This window comes from Danio aesculapii, chromosome 18 (assembly GCF_903798145.1).
Source record: "Danio aesculapii chromosome 18, fDanAes4.1, whole genome shotgun sequence".
NCBI lineage: Eukaryota > Metazoa > Chordata > Actinopteri > Cypriniformes > Danionidae > Danio > Danio aesculapii.
The window spans coordinates 26,586,119-26,607,374 of record NC_079452.1 but is presented as its reverse complement, the minus strand read 5'-3'; the positions used below and the strand labels follow the sequence as shown (position 1 = coordinate 26,607,374).

General features: G+C 37.2%; 1 protein-coding gene across 1 annotated transcript; it reads right to left on the bottom strand.

Moving 5' to 3' along the window:
* Positions 1 to 1,733: 1,733 nt before the first annotated feature.
* Positions 1,734 to 21,194, bottom strand: LOC130245945 (protein LSM14 homolog A-like). Its single transcript, XM_056478733.1, is given in 14 exon segments — positions 1,734 to 1,792; positions 2,870 to 2,956; positions 2,958 to 3,132; positions 4,163 to 4,192; positions 4,737 to 4,899; positions 5,120 to 5,314; positions 5,395 to 5,439; positions 5,442 to 5,477; positions 7,841 to 7,889; positions 7,891 to 8,015; positions 9,402 to 9,494; positions 12,056 to 12,188; positions 13,562 to 13,725; positions 20,913 to 21,194. Coding segments are annotated over 14 exon segments (1,440 nt in total). The 5' UTR covers positions 21,034 to 21,194; the 3' UTR covers positions 1,734 to 1,768.
* Positions 21,195 to 21,256: the final 62 nt, after the last annotated feature.

The window sequence follows — 21,256 nt, the reverse complement described above, 5'->3', positions numbered from 1 at the left end:
AAGAAACAAATAAACCTGCCAATCAAACTCCTCCAGAGTTAGTCTGAGCAAACAAACATCATCAAGCCCCTTAATACATGACACATGTCCTGCACTTCCATCCACGTCTCACACACGCTAGACTGGATTCATTCACATCTCCAGTCCAAATTCAGCACCAAAATCTGCCCCCTGCTCAGATTCGCTTCCCATTATACCTGGAGTGATCGGTCAGACTGCGTTCCTCTAGCTGCCTGCGGGACATCTCTGCAAATCGTAGTGCTTTTTTTATTTTTAAGGGAGCGAATACAAGTAAACTATGAGACAGACAAGACGGCATAATAACACAGAGCCATCCGAGAGAAAGAAAGTACTTCTGCTTCTTAAGTTATCCCCAATTCAGTCTTTGGATGTCTGGAACACAAATTAAAAATACGAAGCACAGCAAAAGAAATATTGACTCCCATTTAACAGTGCAGGAACTAGTGCTTCAGTGACATTCAATGGGGAAGAGATGGGCCGCTGCGTAAACAAACAGAGCAATAGACGGCTGGTACCTGAAATAACACATTTACACACGAGTGTATCAACAGATAACAGAACTATCACAAACCAGGAACTTCTGAATTGAGTGACGCTTAATGTTTTATCCAGCTAAACGATGCATTTTATTACTATGACTGTACTATTGGCCTTAGATTCATCTGGCTGTATGAAATGACGTCAGATTTGCTTTCACATCATCATGTGAGACTCGCGGCGTTTGTCTTTAAAGTGCACATGAACACAATTTCAACACATCAATCGGATTCTTAAAAGGGTTCAGGATCTTTCCAGAAGATCATCATAATAAACAGTGATGGGCTCGTCAATTGAGGGCGTCGTGTTGAGATTATTATATCAAAAAAAGCCCTCTTGGAAATTGACATAATCGACAACAAAAGGCAAGAATAACTGGCACTGAATACAAAATACATTTTAAAGACAGAACAGCAGTCTAATCCTGCATAGAGAGGACCAAAACATTGAAATTCATCCATACATTCAATCAAAAACCAGGATGTGTTTCTTTTAACTGACCTATAGCTAGACGATGAAGCCTGTTTACAGGGCAAAATGCACCAAATAGAAGAGGTTTATCTGTACATATAATAATAATAATAATCTAGTTCTACTTAACATGAAGAAAAAGCATCGATGTTTAAGAAACGGATGAGAACCAAACCGGCTTGGATGTGAATCCATCGGGCTGTCTGAGTTAAACTGAATGTTATTTCATTTGGATTAGCTCTGACAACTCTAGACTGCGTTCTGCTGCTTCAATAGATATAACAAAACCAATGGAAATTAAAATAAAAATGAACAAAAGCTATTTGACTGAAGAGCGCTCACAGTTTCAGCCGGGGTTTTCTGTACACCTAGCAGAATATCAAATACCATCCTCTGGTATTACGAAAGGAACTAAAGGTTGATGCAAAAATACCAGAAATCATCATCGTCATTCCACCGAAGTTGCGGCATTTTGTACACAAATTCTCCCCTCAGAACGTATCAAACGCAGAGCAAACGTTTCCAAAAACATCAAATGGGTTTTTTTCTTTTTCTAAAAAAGGAAGGAGGAAATAAACTGAAAGCTGCGTTGTCCAGCTGAAGGCAGGCATGAGACCTGCGCTGGTGTTCAACAGAGAGAGGCTGTCCCTGTTAGTCTGGAGTCCAAAACCAAAGCGTTAATCTAGACGTGGATGAGCGGTGATCTTGGCTGTTCGGATGATCTGGCCTTCGGGTTGGACTACGCCGCCACTTTGTTCTCCTTCTGAAACAAACGGCATGTAAAAGGACAAAAGAAAAACACATATTAGAAATATCACTATGAATATACAGTCAAGCCAGAAATTTACAGTCATTACCCCTGACATATTCTGACTTGATTTTATTTGTTCAAACGTTTAAAAAGCTGAGAAACATTTTTTCCACAATAAAGTCTTTTAAACAATGAGTCCGTTTACATGGACATAAATAATCTGATTTTAATATGATTAAGACAATACCTCTGATTAAGAGTCTACCATGTAAACAGCCATTTTTGATTCATTTAATCTGATAAAGGGTCACGAAACACCAAAACACATTTTGAGATGTTGACAGTCATATACGTGTTCCACGTTGCTAAAAACACTATTAGCACACATATATTTCACTAAAAAGTGAAAATTGTTGTTTCTGCGTTATTTCAAGCAAATTCGTTCTTCCGGTTTGAAAATAAATGTTGAAGCTGCGTCACGGCCATGACATCCCTGTGTAAATTCCAGTGTGGAGACTGTCTGTCTGTACTGGCTAATACAACGTGACGTCTTAGTTTTCATCATTAATTCATTATAATGACTTGGTTCGAACCAATCAGCGTGCTCTACTGTGATTGAGATGCAACTTCATTAATATGCATGATATAAACATAAATAAAACTATAAATATTTGTATATTCGTTATGTATATTTTTGAAATTCGTTTACATAAATTTCCATAAATCATGTTTTTTGCAAATGAATTCTCCACTGCAAAATGCAAAAATGAAAAAAGAGTTATGAAAATTTATTAAAAATTAGTAAACATATTTTTGTAAATTTGTAATTGTTGGTATCAAAATAAAAATGTATAATCTAGATAGATAGTTTCTATATAGATTAATTCAGTTTATGTACCTTTTTAAAATAAAATTCAGAACATATAATAATAAAACAATTATTTATATTTTGTGGTATTAGTTCTCATTTTCCTTTTAACACAATACATTTTTTAAGCTTTATTAAAGAAAACCAACACATTATTAAAATATATTTAACTACCAATTTCATATTGTGTGTTTCCAGTAATAATTATTATTAGTACTAACCCTGTACTCAAAGTCAGAGAACTCTCGTCCTCCTCTGCCACCTCTGAATCCGCCCCTGAATCCAGCTCCGCCCCCAAATCCAGACCCCGCCCCCACGGGAGGGCATGAAGGAGCCCCTGCTGGCTGCACGCCCACGTCCGCCACGATAACCCATACCACCACCTCGGCCACGGAAACCGCCACGGCCACGATTGTGACGCAGCGGAATACCGAACGTTTCCGCATTCATCCTCCTCTCCTCCGCCCAGGTCTGCCTCCTTTCCCTGACACAGAAATATAGCATAATGCAATTTAATACAGTGTCATTTGCCATGCTGAAAATAATGTTGCCTGTTACTGTGCAAGATTCAAACCCTATAATACAAATTTAACACTCTTTCTAATCTTCAGAAGGTTTACACAACTTTAATTTTATAGTATATGATGGAAATAAATAACGGATTTTGAATTTATTGCCATTATTTTTGCCTATTTTCTGGCAAAACCAGATCAAATTTACAGTAGGACTGGGCGATACGGCCTTTTAAAAAAATCCACCAAAAATAATTGATTAATGATTTAAATGGATTCCCAATGATGTACAGGAGCAGGTCCAATAACATAGTGGACATTGTACCGCCTGCTAGGATTAACACCCATACTACTGTGATGGTTGGGTTTAGGAGAGGGGGAGGTGTAGGCGATCGTCCATTACGTCATCAAGCTGCGGGCTGCAGCGAGGACTGCCTTGCTTGCTGACGCTGCCATGTTGTGTATTTCTATGGCAAATGCGGGGGGGAAACTATGGAACCCAGGGGAGGCCATCATGTGTTAAAGTGTAAACCGATTTTCACTCAAAACTAATCGATGTAAACTTCACACTCGAGTTAATCGATTTATCGCCCAGCTTTAATTTACAACATTTTATAAATATCACTTTTCTATAATAATGAAAAGTTCTAACAAGACATCAACAGCAATAAAAACATAAGATACAAATGTAAAACAGTTTACGGTTAACTTTTGATAAAAATGGTCATCTTTATAAAATATCACAGACAAATTTACAACAGAGAGTATTCAGGTTATTAATTACTAATAGTTTAACACAGTGATGTATGTGTTTACAATTTGTATACATTACAAAAATTGATCAATTAACTTCCATGATTTGTGTATGTACTAGTTATTTTAAAATCTAGCTGAAGAAATTAATCCTGCATGACACCATTTGAATTTCTGCAATCTGAATTGTAGTTAGTATGAATCATGAACATGTTGCATGTTGAAACATTTTCTGTATGAAGGACGCACCTTCCAAAAGCACCTGCTGCTTTCTCCTTTCTAGAACAGACAGAGAGCACATCTATTAGAGGATACATTCAACTTCACAACACATTACCACGCCACCAATGTATAAAAGTTTAGCTTTCAACAACAAACTGGAGTAGAAAGCAGAGCTGAGGAATCACAAAGCATCACAATGATTCTGCACTAATGCATAAAAACAAAAGCATTAAAAAAGTAGACTTATCAAAGACGACAATATACTCTCTATTGTATATAAAGCACCCTCATAAATAATAAAATTAAAGTTGCATATGTCTTTCAGATGAAAAAGCAATTGCATTCATTTGACTTACCTTTTGTTTTCTGTTAACCAAGACAAAAAATGCAGGACAGGTTTGTCTTTTAGCTTATTTAGCTCTACAAAATCATTATTTCATCATTTCACAAACTGAATTATTTCTTAAAGAACTGATATGCACTTAAACTGTTTCTAAATATATACATATACAAATCAAGAGCTTTGTGAATTGTAATTCAATCAAAAGGTGAAATCAGTGTAATATGGAAATACTACATCATTAGTTAGCAGAGATCTGACCTGGTGTCGTCACAGGAGATGTTGTCAAAGAAGGACTTTGATTTGTCATAATAGCAGTTGGGTCCCAGTGGATCCTCTTCATCTGCGTTTCCTTCACTGTTTTGGGTCTCCACACCTGAATCAGTCTTCTCCTCTCCATTCAGAGTCTTCTCTGACTTCTCATCTGCAGGGAAACATGACATTACGGTTACATTACAATGTCAGATGAGAGTATGGAAACCATGATAAAACACTAGAGAAAGATCTCGACTAAATCTTAAACACAAGCTGGAAACAATAGACCGTCTATGCTGACCAACTGTAATAAAGGAGTAAACTGTGCATATACCACTGATTTTTTTGTAAATCTCCAAAACGTGCGATGATGCAAACACATGTAGTACCTTTAATCTTCAGTTTGCTTTGGAACTCGCGGTCAATTTCTTCCTTGTTGAACTGGGCGTTTGCACTCTCAAAATCAAAATCCTTCTCAAATTTCATTGGTCCATCTCTACGGCCATTAAACCTGCCCCGCCCACGCTGACCACCACCTCCACCACCGCTGCCCCGCCCCCTCCTCATTAGAGGAGCACCACCTCCTAGAGAAAAACAAACAACCGTTTAATCACATATGAGACAGAATGTAATCATGCATGGCAAAAGTGTTTAATCAACTCACCTCCAGAGTGCCGTTTGTTTGGGTCTTTGTTGTCAGGCCTGTTGAATCCAATTCAGGCCGAGGAACCTTCTGAGCTTCCAATGCTGCAGATGAACAACATATATCACAATTAACTATTAAAGAGACCATTTGAGAGATTAATCCATGCCTGTATATCATCACGCTTGGGCTACTGTAACCCAATTTATGTGGGTGTTGGCCAATCCTATATATATCGTCTTCAAGTGGTCCAAAATACAGCTGCTAGGCTTTTTACTGGCACCCGTAAGTTTGAACACATTACTCCTACCCTGTGCTCCCTCAATTGGGTGCCGATATGTTTTAGAATCGAGTGTATGTATGTTTTTAAGGTATTAACTGGCCAGGCTCTGATTTATATTTCAAATCTTATTATTATTAAAATATCTGGCAGATGTTTAAGGTCATCGAACCAGAAAATGCTAATAGTTTCCGGATACAAATTTAAAAAAAGGAGATGAAGCTTTCTCTGTACTAGGCCCTAAAATGTGGAATGGGCTACCCATGTCTATTAGAACGACTTCCAATGAATCTTTGGGCGCACTCACATTAGGTACTGTTAACTTGAGCTGTGCCAAAGCACGATTGTCCCTCATCCCCTTTCCCTGCACTCACATTGCATTTTTATATCATCGATGATGCGACTGTTCAGTAAGAGAAGCGCTCTCGCTCAGCACAGTGGAGATTGCTTTAGATATATTATTTGTATTATTTTTAGTTGTTTGGGATGCAGTGACACACAGTCAAACACTTCGCCGAACAGATCCACCACGTTTAACGCTCATAAATGATCCTCGTGCTGCAGGTATTAGAAGGTTTGCTGAAGCTGCAGCTGTCGTGCAGTGAGGGGTTTTGGGTCTTTAATAACCTACGACAGTTTGTGTTTATTAAACAGAAAGAATAATTAATAAATCCATATGAAACAGTCCCCTAAAAGTGACGTCGCATCTTCAGTTTCGGGCTCAGGCATGCTTTGCACTCACACTACAAGCGCTCTGGCACGCCACTTCCAACCGGGCCAGGACCGGCCAACTGAACCACTCCTGAGCTTAATTCAGAGCACTCACACTTCTCGAATGAATCAGGAAATCGCCTGGGCATGGTTAAGATAGCATAGTGTGAGTGCGCCTTTTGTTCAGAAGGAAACTTCAACTACACCTCCTAGAAGGAGCTTTTAAATTGGGAGAAATTTGCTCCTATTATACCTATATGGTGTCTTATTTATCTTTGATGTTGTGTGGTATGTTGGATGTACTCCATGTTGTTTTATTCTGTTGTTTATTTTTGATCATTTACTTGTAGGTATGTACAGCACAATAATCAACAACTGTTGTTTTATTGCGCTTTAACTAAACTAACTTACAGCTCACCCAAAACTGAAAATTCGGTCTGTTACTTGCGCTTTGCTTGTTATAAACTTAAGAGTTTCTTTCTACTGTTGAACACAAAAAAAGATATTTTGAAGAAGGCTGGAAACCTGTAACCATTGACTTCAATAGTATTTGTTTTTACTACTATGGCCGTCAATGGTTTCAGCTTTCTTCAAAATATCTTGTTTTGTGTTCAAAAGAAGAAAAAACTCTTGAGGGAGAATAAATGGCGAATAAATTTACATTTAATAGAATAGTGTAATATATGTACAAAATACAATTACCATTTTACAAACACACAAGCCTTTTTGCAATGACTGAACAACATCTCTACTATGGCTGCACTATATTGGAAAAATCTGGCGTTGCGATATTTTGTTTTTCTGTGATGTGTGTGTGTATATCTATCTATCTATCTATCTATCTATCTATCTATCTATCTATCTATCTATCTATCTATCTATCTATCTATCTATCTATCTATCTATCTATATATATATATATATATATATATATATATATATATATATATATAAATAACACGACATGAATACAATTTCTCTGTTTGGAAATAAATCATTCATTTAGATTGATTGGGGTGATTTTGTACAGGTGTGAATAATGCATAAAAAAAATAAGCAAAGCTAATTACAATAGAGCAAAGAAAAAAGTACAATAATGAATAATAAAGAGTTAAAATAAGCATTCAGCTACAGAAATGGAATAATTAGATGTCCAATGTAAAACAACACTGTGTAGTCGTCCATGTATTAACATTTCAGTCAAATTATTCTTCATTAAAGTTACAAATGTTGAACTTTGCGCCCAAATGATCCTGAAATGCCTTTAAAACACATGCCAAAGGTCAACTTTCACTCTTATGGCTATAATTTGGTGGTGCTGATGAATAATAATTCCAGCTCAATACTGCATATCCTGCGATGTGACTATTTCGGGCACACACATTGCGAAATCGACGCTGTAACAATATTTATTGTGTAGCCCTAATCTCTACATTAATTATGAATTTCCCAGCTCTGAAATGCTGTGATTATCACCTTTCAGCTCCTGGATTTCAGCGGATTTCTGGGTGAGGAGGATGGGTCGGGGTGGCTGCAGGCTTCTGGCTCACTGCACTGGTGGTAGCCGCAGGTGGAGCGACCGGAGCCGTCTGGACAGCATGCTCCAGGGTGGGGGTCTTCCTCGAGGGCTCTAGAGATGGGCTGGAACGACCTGAAAAGTAAGAATTCAGACTCATCAAATCAACCATGTGCACACCAGTTAGACTTTAAAACATCAGTGCAACTCGGTATCATTTAACACCCAAAACATCAATTAAGACAACATGAAATAAGCATCTTTTTCAAGGCATTTGACTTTTGTATTTTGATGCATCCCAGAAATGATTCAGATTTGACTGGACTGTAAAGTAAGCTATCGTATTATTTTATTTGTTTGTGGAAACTCAGTATTCATGGCATTGCTTACAACAACCATAAGGTGTTTAAGAAATGCATAAGTTCGTGCATTTTAATAAGATTAAATCATTATGAATGATGAATTGTGCAAAGAAGGAACTGAATTTATTCATTTGGTTTCTTCATGTTGTCTTTATAGATTTCATTAGTGTCCACAATTCATCAGCACACCTTAGACGACATTTCACCCAATTTTTCTTTAAACTCCAAGAAGTTCCCTATGCAGAAGACATGACTTCTCTTTAAGCAGATATTATGAAATTGGACTATATTATAGGCCGGTCATGATATCTATATTTTGTTGTATGATATACTGCAACAAAATGTATTGTGCTAAACAATATTATGTCACTTTAAGACCATTTTATGCCACTCATTATATAACACCAGAATGCCAATATAATAAGATCACAGTGCAAATACACTCTTCCAAAGAACACAGATTTCATTCTTAGGAATATTTAATTTAATTATATCATTTACATGATTTAATAATGAGGCATTGGAATCAGAATGTGAAAATGCAGAGCCTAAATAAATAATAATAAATGTTGACAATAAAGTGCGAGGTAAAGAGTAACAGAGGCTGTGATATCTGCTGCCAGATCTATTTTCAGCTGTCAGACACCCACATGAGAATATACTACAGTAATATTTAGTAAATACTAGAGTGTTTTTAACCACACTGACACAGACAATAGAGATAGAGATGCTGTACAATCAGCTATAATGATGCTGGGATTGGTTTTTATGTATGAGCGATATATATTGCATCACCTAAAATAATCGAGGTCATGTCTGTGTTGTGTGATAAGTCGACATATTGATTATTGTGACAGGACTACTATATTATTACATATTTATCCATCAATCCTTACATGAAATAAGCAGATACATGGAGGAGGCTCTTGAAATGTATTAAATCACAGAAAAATATTTAGAAAAATGTGTTGATGAATTGTGCACAATACAGACCAGCATTTGTTATTTTGATTTTATGTTAAATAAGTCACTAATTGACAGAGCAGAGAATCAAACTAGCACACGGCAAAGACACATGCTGTACTCCAGCATAATCACGAGCCAAAAGACCAACACTAAAGCCATTCTCCATACGCTAGCGTCGGGTTTTTCCGGTTACCTTCGGGTTTGTGAGCACTCAGCGAGCGAGAGTGAGGGGAAAGAGGGGCAGTAGTGCTCGCCTCGCTACTGAACGCAGGACCTGAGCTGCTTCCTGTGAGGGGAGGAAGTGCACAACTTTAAGTGTGGCCTTTAACACGTCAGACTGGGGGAAAAAAAACCCTCATACGAAGCTTCATCAGCAAGCAAACGTGCAATCAACCCTTCTAGAGGATCCGCCTGCTTGCTTACATGTTGCTTAATTTGACGAGTCGCCATATGATTTAAAAATGTATCTTCTACATCAATGGTCTCAAACTCAATTCCTGGAGGGCCACAGCGCTGCAGATTTTAGCTCCAACCACCTCCAACTCACACCTGCTTAATGATCTCTAGTAGTCTTGAACACCCAGATTAGTTTGATCAGTTGTTTATATGGGGTTGGAGTAAAACTGTGCAGCGCTGCGGCCCACCAGGAATTGAGTTTAAGACCCATGCTCTACAGGGAAGCTTAACAAAAATAAAATGAGCAAAATCCTTTGTCTGCTAATGTAGAAATTGGCAGCAATTATAATAATATTAAGGCAGAACTCAAGAAGGGTTCATTCACTTAGTTTATTCTGCTTCTCTGAACATTTGTTGAGCAATTAATATAAAAGATGTTAGTGCGACATGAGAAACATCAAATATGTGCATAGTTTGCCTGTCAGACCAGACATCCATATTTTATACCAGCTCATTTTTATGACATGTCAGTGCCATAGGCTATTTCATTAGGGCTGCACGATATTGGAAAAGTCTAGCATTGCGATATTTTTTTTATTTTGTATTCATTTTGCAATATACATCACAATTTCAACTCTAGATATCTCTATTTAGAAAGAATTTATAATGTTAGATAAATTGGGATGATTCTGCAGTGGGGGTGCATCTCAATAAAATCTAATAAACAATCTATAAACTTTGCAGTGTCCACCGACACATTTCTGATGTGGTCTGTGCTATTTGCAGTGTGTTTCTGTATTTTTGCATGTGTTGTGAGTATTTTCATGCATAACAATCTATAAACACAATCAAGAAAAAAATACAATTGGAATAAAGTGTTTTATCATTTCCAGAGTCTAACAGTATTGAAGTACAGTAACTGAATGATACAAATAAAAATAACTCAAAATCAATCATTGTTCAAATCACAAATGGTACAATTTCTGAATGCTTTTAAAGTCATTATACAATCACAGGCATCAAAACACATGCAAATGACGAATTATAATACAAACTCAACACTGCCTATCCTACGACGTGACTATTGAAACACAAACATTGCAATATTGATACTGAAATGATATATTGTGCAGCCCTACTTTCCATGCATTTTTACAAGGACAAATAATAAACACACTCTTAAATCGAAACACCACAGGTGTGTAAACTAACAGAACCTTTTCTTTGCAAGCTTTCTGAAATATCATGTTTAATTATGCAAATAAGACATCTCTTAAGGTAATGCAAACTAAATGACAAACATTTCCAAAACAGAAATCTGACTCTTGACTAAGAACTTTTTAGTGGATATTTTTAAATGAGTTTTTCAAATCACACCATTAATTAGAAAATAAGCTCAAAAGCAAGAAATAAGACAATGAAACATTACATAAATTAGGTGAAAGACATAAGAAAAAGTAGTTGGAAAAAAGATAATAGAATATTAATACTGGGAAAAAGTAAACAAAAACGTAATGAACTAATTTAAAAATGGCTTTTTAAAATTCAGAGATCTACATATGCAAATAGATAGAGCTACTCTGGGAGCTTTCTTTCCATAGTCTGAAGCAAAATAGCTCAAAATTGACCAGAGCATGAAAAAAAAGTTGTTTTTACTGTAACTTTTGACCTTAAAGCACTTGAAGACACTCCCATTTAATTTGATATTTGGCAAAAAAATTTAATCCCTGTACTGCATCCCAAACGGCACACTATACACCATAGGTCTCAAACCTGATTCCTGGAGGGCCACTGCACAGTTTTGCTCTAACTCTAGTTGAACACCACTGATCAAACTAATCAAGACTACAAGAAACTATTCAGCAGGAGTTTTATTTAAACTGTGCAGAGCTGCGTTCCTCCAGGAATTAAGTTTGAGAACATTGCTATACACTATGCACTTACACACTCAACAGCACAGTACATGAATTTAGTGTGTTTTTACTAAGCAGACATTCAAACATATCTCAGACGTTTGACGGCTGCCAAATTAGTGAAATAAATGACCAAACTACCCAAAAGTACCAGCCCTGAGTATTACCATATTCACCATCAGGAGGTGGTATAATAATTAAGTGAATTCTGCTCGAACAATCCAGAATAAAAAAAATAAAGAAACCTTGACAGCTCCACTCCTTCGGCTATGTGAGCAAAGCTGCGAGCGTTGCGTGTGTGAAGTGTCCAACATTACACATTTATTTTTAACGGTTGAATAAGTGCATCGTCTGGGTATTTAAAGTGAACTTAATCTTTTTAGAATAACACGAATGTTTCAGTGTGAATGGACAACTTACACTATTTATATTACAAATTGGCATTGAATAGTGCACAAGTACACGATTTGGGACGCACCTATTGTCTTCTATACACCAGCTCCAATTGTAGGAAACAGAAAAGCTAGTGTGAACTCACCGGCTGTAACTGCGGCTCCGAATGCCTGCGGTACCAGCGGAGTGGAACTGAACTGGCTGTACGGGGCCCGACTGAAGGGGCTGTATGACTGGAAGGAAGGTGCTGTGGGGCCGGCGGTGGATGCCAAAGAGGACTGCACACAAACACCACAGGTAAACATACAGCAATATTCAATAATGTAACCATGAACATGCACAATAGTGAAATCATGTGAACAATTATTTATAATTGAAGTGCTTTTTTAGGAGTATTTCTATTAGGGTTGAACAATTTAGAGAAAATATCTAATTACATTTATTTGGACATATTGCAATTTGATTTGCAGTTTTTTTTGTAACATCAAGATTAGTCTCAATATTGTAGTTTACACACTAAAGTAATGATATTTTCATTTAGCTTTCTTATCAGACAATATTGTGAGACTTGACACATTATTAGTAATTATTGCTACTATAACCTGTCGGATGTCTGAATAATCACATTATTTGTGTTCAATAAAAATAAAGTAAAAGTGCAGATGTTAATCCATGAGTGCTGGTCTTTGAAATACCACAACAAATATTATGATTTTCATGTAGTGTTGTTGTCTCTCTGTTTGCATGGAGCTCTGTCAATCAAGAGGAATCAGGTTTGGTTCATTAATGATCAGATCTGCTGTGAATCCACTGATAAAACTGCACTGTCAGACACAGAGAGCAAAGCACCTGTACTCAGTCAGCCTGTGCAAGAGCTATGTTTATATATTTATATCGCAGCCTTTGCAATTAGCCTATCACAACATTTCAAATCTTATTTGATTAATCGTTTAGCCCTAATTTACTGTATTTTGCAGTGGTGTTCAAAACCATGAAAATGCTCGGAGACTTGATGTGTTTATTAGCTAAAGAGTTGAAGCGTGAACATTTTCACATGTTAATCTGGCCGAATACATGCTGAAATACTGATTAAAAACTCTGACTATTTATAGGACTGCTGTACGTTAACACTGTAGAGTAAGACTTTGTTAACATTAGTTCATTTAACTAAACTCATGATGAAATCTTGTAAAGCCTTTATTAATCTTATTTGATTTCATGTGTTAGCTAATGCCTAATATCATGTTAAAATTATAAAGTACAATAAGCTGTAACTGTGTTATTAAATAGAGTTAATAACTAACAAAAATCAGCTGTATTTTTAAACTAATATTAACATAGTAACTAATAAATCTGTATTTTTCTCATTGCTTATTTTAACGCATTAACTAGTGTAATAGGTAAGTGTTACCTATTGTACTTTATAATCATTGTGCAATTTAGTTTGGAAACTTTTATTTACTCTGAACATGCATATACAATAAGGCAATCCACCATGTATTTTTAGTTATTATACCTGTTCAAGTTGCAGTTTAGGTCAATATCATGATAATTCCATAATAAAACTTAATTATTTGCAACAAGAAAATCGGATCCTGTCATAAGCTTAACCACAGGTCAGTGCAGACAAACATGAATGTGTTGTGCTCACCTGCACGATTGCAGGATCCTGAGGAAGGTTGCAGGTGGGTTTGGGCGGCTCGCACACTGTCAAATCCTTGATGTCACTTCCTCTAAATATGATGTACTCAAAGACATCATCTCGAGGTGGGATAGGCCTGTCTGTGGGACGATCCTCAGTGCCAAAAGACTTCACTGCAAGTGAAAAAAGGAGAACGTTACAGAATGTTAAGGTTTCTTAATTATAATTAGGCCCACACAGAATCTGTGCCCCAGCAGAAAACTGGAGATTTTTTAGATTATCAATAGCCACGTTTCCACTATCGCGCCTAAAGCGAGCGAGCCAGGGCGAGCCAAGGCCAGTCGCGTTTCCACTATCACTTCCGGGGCGTAATCGGGCCAAAGTGGGGCTTCCTTGGGGCCAGCGTCCGGCCTTTTTCGGCCCGCCGAATACCTTGGGCCAAGGAGGGCCAACTGGGGCTTCGGGGCGGGGTTACGTACAAAGGCGGAGTTTTCCTGTCAGGTAAAGAGGAGACAAGATGCTTTCTTCCCTTACATTTGTTTTGCTATCACGCTTGATCAACTCACTAAGAAGAAGAAAAAGTCAGTTGAGGACACCAGGGCTCTTCTGAACATTTGGGCCAAGGAAACAAACAGTAAAAAAGCAATCGCTTCAGTGTTCTCCATCTTCCAGCTCTCGTAGTGATGCCAGGTTGTGTTTGTGGTTATAATTTGAGTTTTTTGTTCCCGCTGAAGTGGGCGGGTTGTGTGACGGGTTGTGTGACGTTTGATTCGGGGGACGTTCTGGGGGCAGTGTTTGCGTGACGCGCTGCGAGCAACTAGCCCGACAGTGGAAACGCGACATGATTTCGGCCTCATTTCTCAACCTCCCGGGCTATTGGCCCGGCCTGGCCCGATTAAAGCCCTGGCTCGCACTGGCCCCATAGTGGAAATACGGCTATTGAGTTATTGAGGTAAAGTGTTTTTTTATATTTGCACATTCGCTCATTTTTGAATAGTGACAATCCGTGACATGGCCCCTAATAGGGCTGCATGGTATTGAAAAATTTTGACATTGCAATTTTTTTCAAGAGTTATTAGCCCCCCTTTTAAATTTATTTTCTTTTGAAAATATTTCTTAAATGATGTTTAACTGAGCAAGGAAATTCACAGTATGTCTGATAATATTTTTTCTTCTAGAGTAAGTCTTATTTGTTTTATTTCAGCTAGAATATAGCAGTTTATAATTTTTTTAAATCCATTTTAAGGTTAAAATGATTAGCCCCTTAAAGCTAATTTCTTTTTTTTTTTAATAGTCTACAGCAGGGGTCACCAATCTCGGTCCAGGAGGGCCAGTGTCCCTGCAGGGTTTAGCTCCAACTTGCCTCAACACACCTGCCTGGGTATTTCAAGTATACCTAGTAAGACCTTGATTAGCTCATTCAGGTGTGTTTGATTAGAGTTGGAGCTAAAATCTGCAGGACACCGGCCCTCCAGGAACAAGTTTGGTGACCCCTGGTCTACAGAATAAACCATCGTTATACAATAACTTGCCTAATTACCCTAACCTGCCTAGTTTTTTTTTTTTTCTTCACTTTCGCCAATTAGTGAAGTTTTTTTCCCTCTCCGCTGTCGTCACTGGCTTGCATGGTTCAGGATCTGTAGAGCTGCGCATCGTTGGTTTTGCTCTTCAGTGTTTGGACTCTTAGTAGTGATTATTAAACCACACTGAACTGAGCTCAACTGAACTTAAACAATACAAACTGAACTACACTGTTCCTATGACCTTTTATGTGGAGCTGCTTTGACACAATCTACATTGTATAAGCGCTATACAAATAAAGGTGAATTGAATTGAATAGTTAACCTAATTAACCTAGTTAAGCCTTTAAATGTCACTTTAAGCTGTATAGAAGTGTCTTGAAGAATATCTAGTCTAATATTATTTACTGTTATCATGGCAAAGATAAAATAAATCAGTTATTAGAGATGAGTTATTAAAACTATTATGATTAGAAATGTGTTAAAAAAAATCTCCATTGAACAGAAACTGGGGAAAAAAATAAACCGGGGGGCTAATAATTCCGGGGGGCTAATAATTCTGACTTCAACTGTATATTGCGATACAAGTACAATTTCACCACATGACTTAAATGGCTCTATTTGGAAAGATATTACATTGATGATGATTTGTATGAGAGGGAAATATAAATATGTTTTATGTAATTTATTATATACATAAAAATAAATATAACAGTATCAATAATAAACAGTGGTTTACGGTTTTCTGGGAAGAGTCGAGTACAGAAATTGAATAATCAAATGTAAAAGAGCAATCGCATAGTCATAAATAATTCAATTAATTAAATGTTTTTATGCTCTTTTATGTTTTCTTAAAATGCTTTAAACTCTTTAAAATGTTCTCATAGGCCTTTAAAACAGATGAGAATGTTCAATTCTGCAGTGTCTCCATAAATATATGCGTTTTGAGCTGTGGATTCTGGTCATCTATATTCATAACTCAACACTGCACATCTTGCAATGTGACCATTGCAGACGCACACATTGCGATATCGATGCTCAATATATTGTGTAGCCCTAGTCCCTATATTTGTTACCACGCTACTTTGAATATTGGGTTTGAAATCACATGCAAGAATGACTTCAAAACAACATCAGCACTATTTAATTGACAGCAAATGATGTTTGTTTGATAGACACTGACTGATGTTATGATTTTCATATTCAGAATTTGCAAAGATTACTTGTCTGGAATTATATTATTAAGTAGAAAAAATAGAATATGCAGATATAAAACCAACTTAATCATTGAGTCTACTACATTTTTTTATGCAAATTGTCACGTTTCACGTATGTTTTGTGGTGTTTTGTTGTTTGTTTTCTGTTTTGCGTGCTCTTCTCTCTTTTCCGCTGTGTCCTGTGCTGTTTTAGGTGTGCAACCATTGGTCGAAAGGGCTGTCAATCACCATCGTGACTCAATCGGCGCACCAATCAGAAGCTGGTCTGCACAGTATAAAAGCCGTGCACTTGCGCTGTTCTTCAGGAGTGCTTGGCTCACTTCTGTCGGCCGGCCTGTTCACTTGTGTTTTGCTTAGTTTGATTGCTGTTGCTGCCGTTCTAGTTTTCTCTCTATTAAGTGATTGATTTATTAGATAAGTTTGTGCAGCTCAATTTAGCATCTATTGAGAAGTTGAAGGATCTTTATGAGAATTGGATTAATAGCTCTTGTTTTACTAATGGCTAACAGTGTGTACTTTGAGAACTCTAGTAATGCGAGCAGCTTAGTATCTGTATTTGTTAGTTAGTTGATGAAGACATTGCCACATGTGTAATTATGTTTTGAAGTAGTTATGAAGTTTAGTTAAGCTACGAGCTGAAGATTACGGTTTTGCTTCTGCATTTTTCTTTAGTTAGTTAGTTTAGTGGGTGGGGGTTTAGTTAGATCGTTTTATTATAATTATTTCTTTGGTTTGGCAACACTCCTGTTTTCTTTATTTAATATTATTATTTAAAATTACATTTCCTATTCATTGCTTGACATTCTCTGTTACATATTTACTTTTTGTTGCACTTAACCAGCAGTTGTGTCTCCTTTTCATCCAGCATCATTAGACTCACTGATTGTTGCATTTCATCCATTTAATATCTTAATGACTAAAACGCGTAACAAAATATTTAACTTGCCTGTTCTTCCATTAAAGGGCACCTATGGTAAAAAATCTACTTTTTAAGCTGTTTGGACAGACATATGTGCATGTATGGTGTATAGACCGTCATATTGGGGTGATATAAACACACCCAGTGCTTCTTTTTCAATTTAACAACATAAAAACGGTGGACCAATTGGAGCGTTTTTCAAACCGACCGCAACTTTAGGTAGGAGAGCGGTCCCCCCGCCCACCAATATTGATTGACAGGCGCGTCATCATATCCTCAGTTTGTTGATTCACGTCTGCCATTTTCAGCGTGAGTCGAAGCGATATCACTAAAGGAACACGCTAGCTCTATTTTTAGATGCAAGGCTCATTGGGCTCAACACAAGATCAATATTCTCCACATTATCGCTCTAATCGGAATTATTGGTTGTATCTTTAGGTAGGTTTGCAAACATGTGTACTTCTCATTGAGTCTACCTTATACTTCAGCCGTTTGCATTTCTCGCGATCACAGAAGCTCCCTGTGATCTTAACTAGCATGCGTTTTAGAATTCTAAACATAGGTTTCTATCAGGGTACACTCAAGTCGACGGCTAGGCGCCGCGGACTGCTGCAGAAACCTATGTTTAGAATTGAAAAATGCGTGGCGCGACGATTCGGGACACTTCATGTTTCTGCCGCGCCACAGAGAGTGTCTGGTGTGCCGTGTCGCGGCTTCAAGCGGCGCATCCGGTGCCTCAGTCAAAGTTAATTCAGTGTGCGTGGTTATTAGTTTCTGTGTACAAGCTCGGCACTTGAAACTAGCACAGTTGGCTGTAAAACTGTACAAAGACACAAATGATTTTGTACTCTCTGCTTGGTCTGTGTCAGAGTCGTACATGTACGACTGAATGCTGTTCCTCTCACTCCTGCTCCTCCTCTCAGTCTGCCTGTCTGTGTTGCAAACGCAGAGCGGGTGAGCTCATGGCCCCGCCCCCTTGTTACGTTGGGCGGGAAGCCGAAACTAGTCTACATGTGAAGCAACACACCCCTAAATCAGCGAACTGTGGACACGCCCCCAACATGACACTTTTAACACATAAAAAAAAATCTGAATTGTGTTTTAAACTGAACCTAAACTGGCACACTCAGAAGAACCATAATATTAATGTTAAATCATAAAAAAGAGGTAAACTATGTGCCCTTTAACTTCAGTAATATCACTTAATAATATGCACATTTTTCAATGATTTTTGTACAATACAGTTTGTAAATTAATATTTCCTGCATGTCTTTTAGTAGATATACGAGACTTTAAAACAAGTTGCTCTAATTGAATTTACACTGTAAACCTTAAGTAGATTTAATAATATAATTTTTTTCAAGATTTTGTACAAAAGTCTTTACAGAAACAGCTAAATAATGTCAGTCCATGATAAAACAGTCTCACTCACCCCCTGACCTGTAGTCTGGTTATGTGTAAATGTGTGGTAAATATGGTGTATCACTATCTGATCTGTTTTAGTGATGCGTGTATATTAAACGAACTCATACCTGATTAGGCATGGGCCGGTTTAAGATTCTGACGGTATATTAACCTTTGATAAAAATATCACGGTTTCACCATACTGTGATTACTGCTCTAAAATATGCTCTTTTTAAATGTCTGGGGAAAAAAAACCTCGATGATAAAAGATTTTCCCTTTAACCATAATATATTTTATTTTGAGAAACATTTAAAATATTTTGGAACAGCCAACATTCCAGCAGGCACAAGTCGTCAACATGACGTCAGATTGACATTGTACCCCAACGTCATGGGGATGTTGCATTTTGTTTGGAATTGAAAATCGGGTTGACATCAGAATCCAACGTCCAATCTAAAATCAACGTCTAATGATGTTACAGCTTTACGTTGAATGTTACCACTATGGTGTCTGTCAGACGTTGGATTTTGGTTGCCATATCTGACGAATAAATGTCAGTATTTGACGTCAATATGACGTTGGCTTGACGTTGGATTTTGGTTACTTTCCAACACAACCTAAAATCAACCAAATATCAACGTCGCTATTGGATGTCAAATTAATGTTGTCCTCAGACGCTGGCTAGACATTGAATTTTGCACACCTGATGTCACAATCTACATCTAGGGTTCATTCACATTTTTACTACTAAAATTCCAAAACTTTTCAATGACTTTTACAAAACGTTCACGTAAATATTCATGATCTTGTTTCTTGCTTCATGTAATGTCTACGTACTCGTGATAAGAAAAAAAAAATGCACATTCAAATTTATTACAGCATATCAAAAAGGGGACAATCCATGTATTTTATATTTATTTTCATATCTGTTAATCAGTTTTAAAAAGTATTTTTGCGTGAAAATGTTATAAATGTTGGCTTGTGTTTTCACAAGACTTAAGATTAGTACAAATTAGCCTTTAGCACGCACAATAGCTTACCTCTGCAGTTAGATACTGTTTCTGGAAACGACACTCAAAATGCATCTTGAATTACGGTGAAAGCGAGTGAAAGAAATTGCTTTGATTTGTGAAGTTATAGCATTTTTTACCCATCAAATATAGTGTCAAGTAGAAGTTCGTCTCAAATATATTCAAGTACACAGATAATTGTAAAAAAATTTCATGATTTTTCCAAAACATATGGAGTTTATTTGTTTTTCTAAAACGCCTCTTTAAAATTTCTTTTCCAGGTTTTCCAGGACTGTATGAACCCTGTTCATCTAACCTAATATTAACGTCTTATGATTAGGGCTGGGCGATAAAATCGGTATCGATATTTACTGACCAAACACCATTGTCAGTATCGATTAAAAAAAAGATTAGGCATGAAGTTTCAGTCTGAAGGCTATAGAAAGCGCGGTGTGAAAGCTACAGATGTTGATCTACCTTACAAGTTTGCTTTGATTGTTCAGCATTTGCACTTTACCATATAGCACACACTTTGCAAAATTTTATTTATCAAGTTTAAAAGTCTCTTCAACACTTATGTTTAATTTATTATAAAGAGATGAGATATTGTGTTTAAATATTTTTGTGTTTGACTATTAAAACTGCCTTTGTAATCTTGGTGGATTAAAATAGTGGTTAAAAAAAATCCCTTTTTAAGGAATTATATTACTAAATGTATTGTTAAAAATACTCAATAATTATCGGTATCGAATGATATGACACTTGATATCGTGGTTATTTTTTATGCAATATCGCCCAGCCCTACTTATGATGTTGTGTGCCTGCTGGGATGTTAGGCTAAATAACTGAAAGAAATAATTGAATTAATCATTCTAGTGTCTTCATTTATTTTAAAAACACAGATTTCTGTACAAGTTCGGCATCTCTAAAGAGCTTTTCTGCTGGTGATACTGCTGTCCTAATAAAACGTAAATAAATAAATCTTACACACACCTTAGGATGGTATAGCAGAACATTTTGGTGGATTTAACACCTTGACTTTTCCAAACCGCGGTATTCCTTGAAAACAGTTATCGTCCAATGTCTATACCTGATTTGTGTGTGTGTGTGTGTGTGTGTGTGTGTGTGTGTGTGTGTGTGTGTGTGTGTGTATTGTGTTTACAGTTAGCTGTGGCTACATCTCAGTTCTTTGTGTTGACTCTTTTATTCGCTCTGTTTGTGTATATATAGACCGAGTGTGTGTGTGTGCGTGCGTATACATGTGAGTCGTTGAATGTGAGTGTGTGTACCTTTAGCCAGAGCTACAGTGCTGTTCTCAGTGTCGATGGTGTATAAAACTCCCTCATATCGGATCTCGGCCTTTGAGATCAGACTGATCTTGCTGCCGATATAAGGCGTCCCTCCGCTCATTTTCCTGCAATATTTCACTCCCACGCGAATATTCGACTCCTCTGGCCTTCTTTGCGCTCGGTTTCACCCGACTGAAGAGCGATTTTGGTGATCTGATTTAATGTTTTCTTTCAGCCTGTGTTTAGCACGACATGGCCGAGTTCATTTTCCTCCGCACTGATCCGAGGTGCATGCTGGGTAACGCGCCTCCCCCTTCCTCGGGTGAAGTCTAGAAGGGATACAG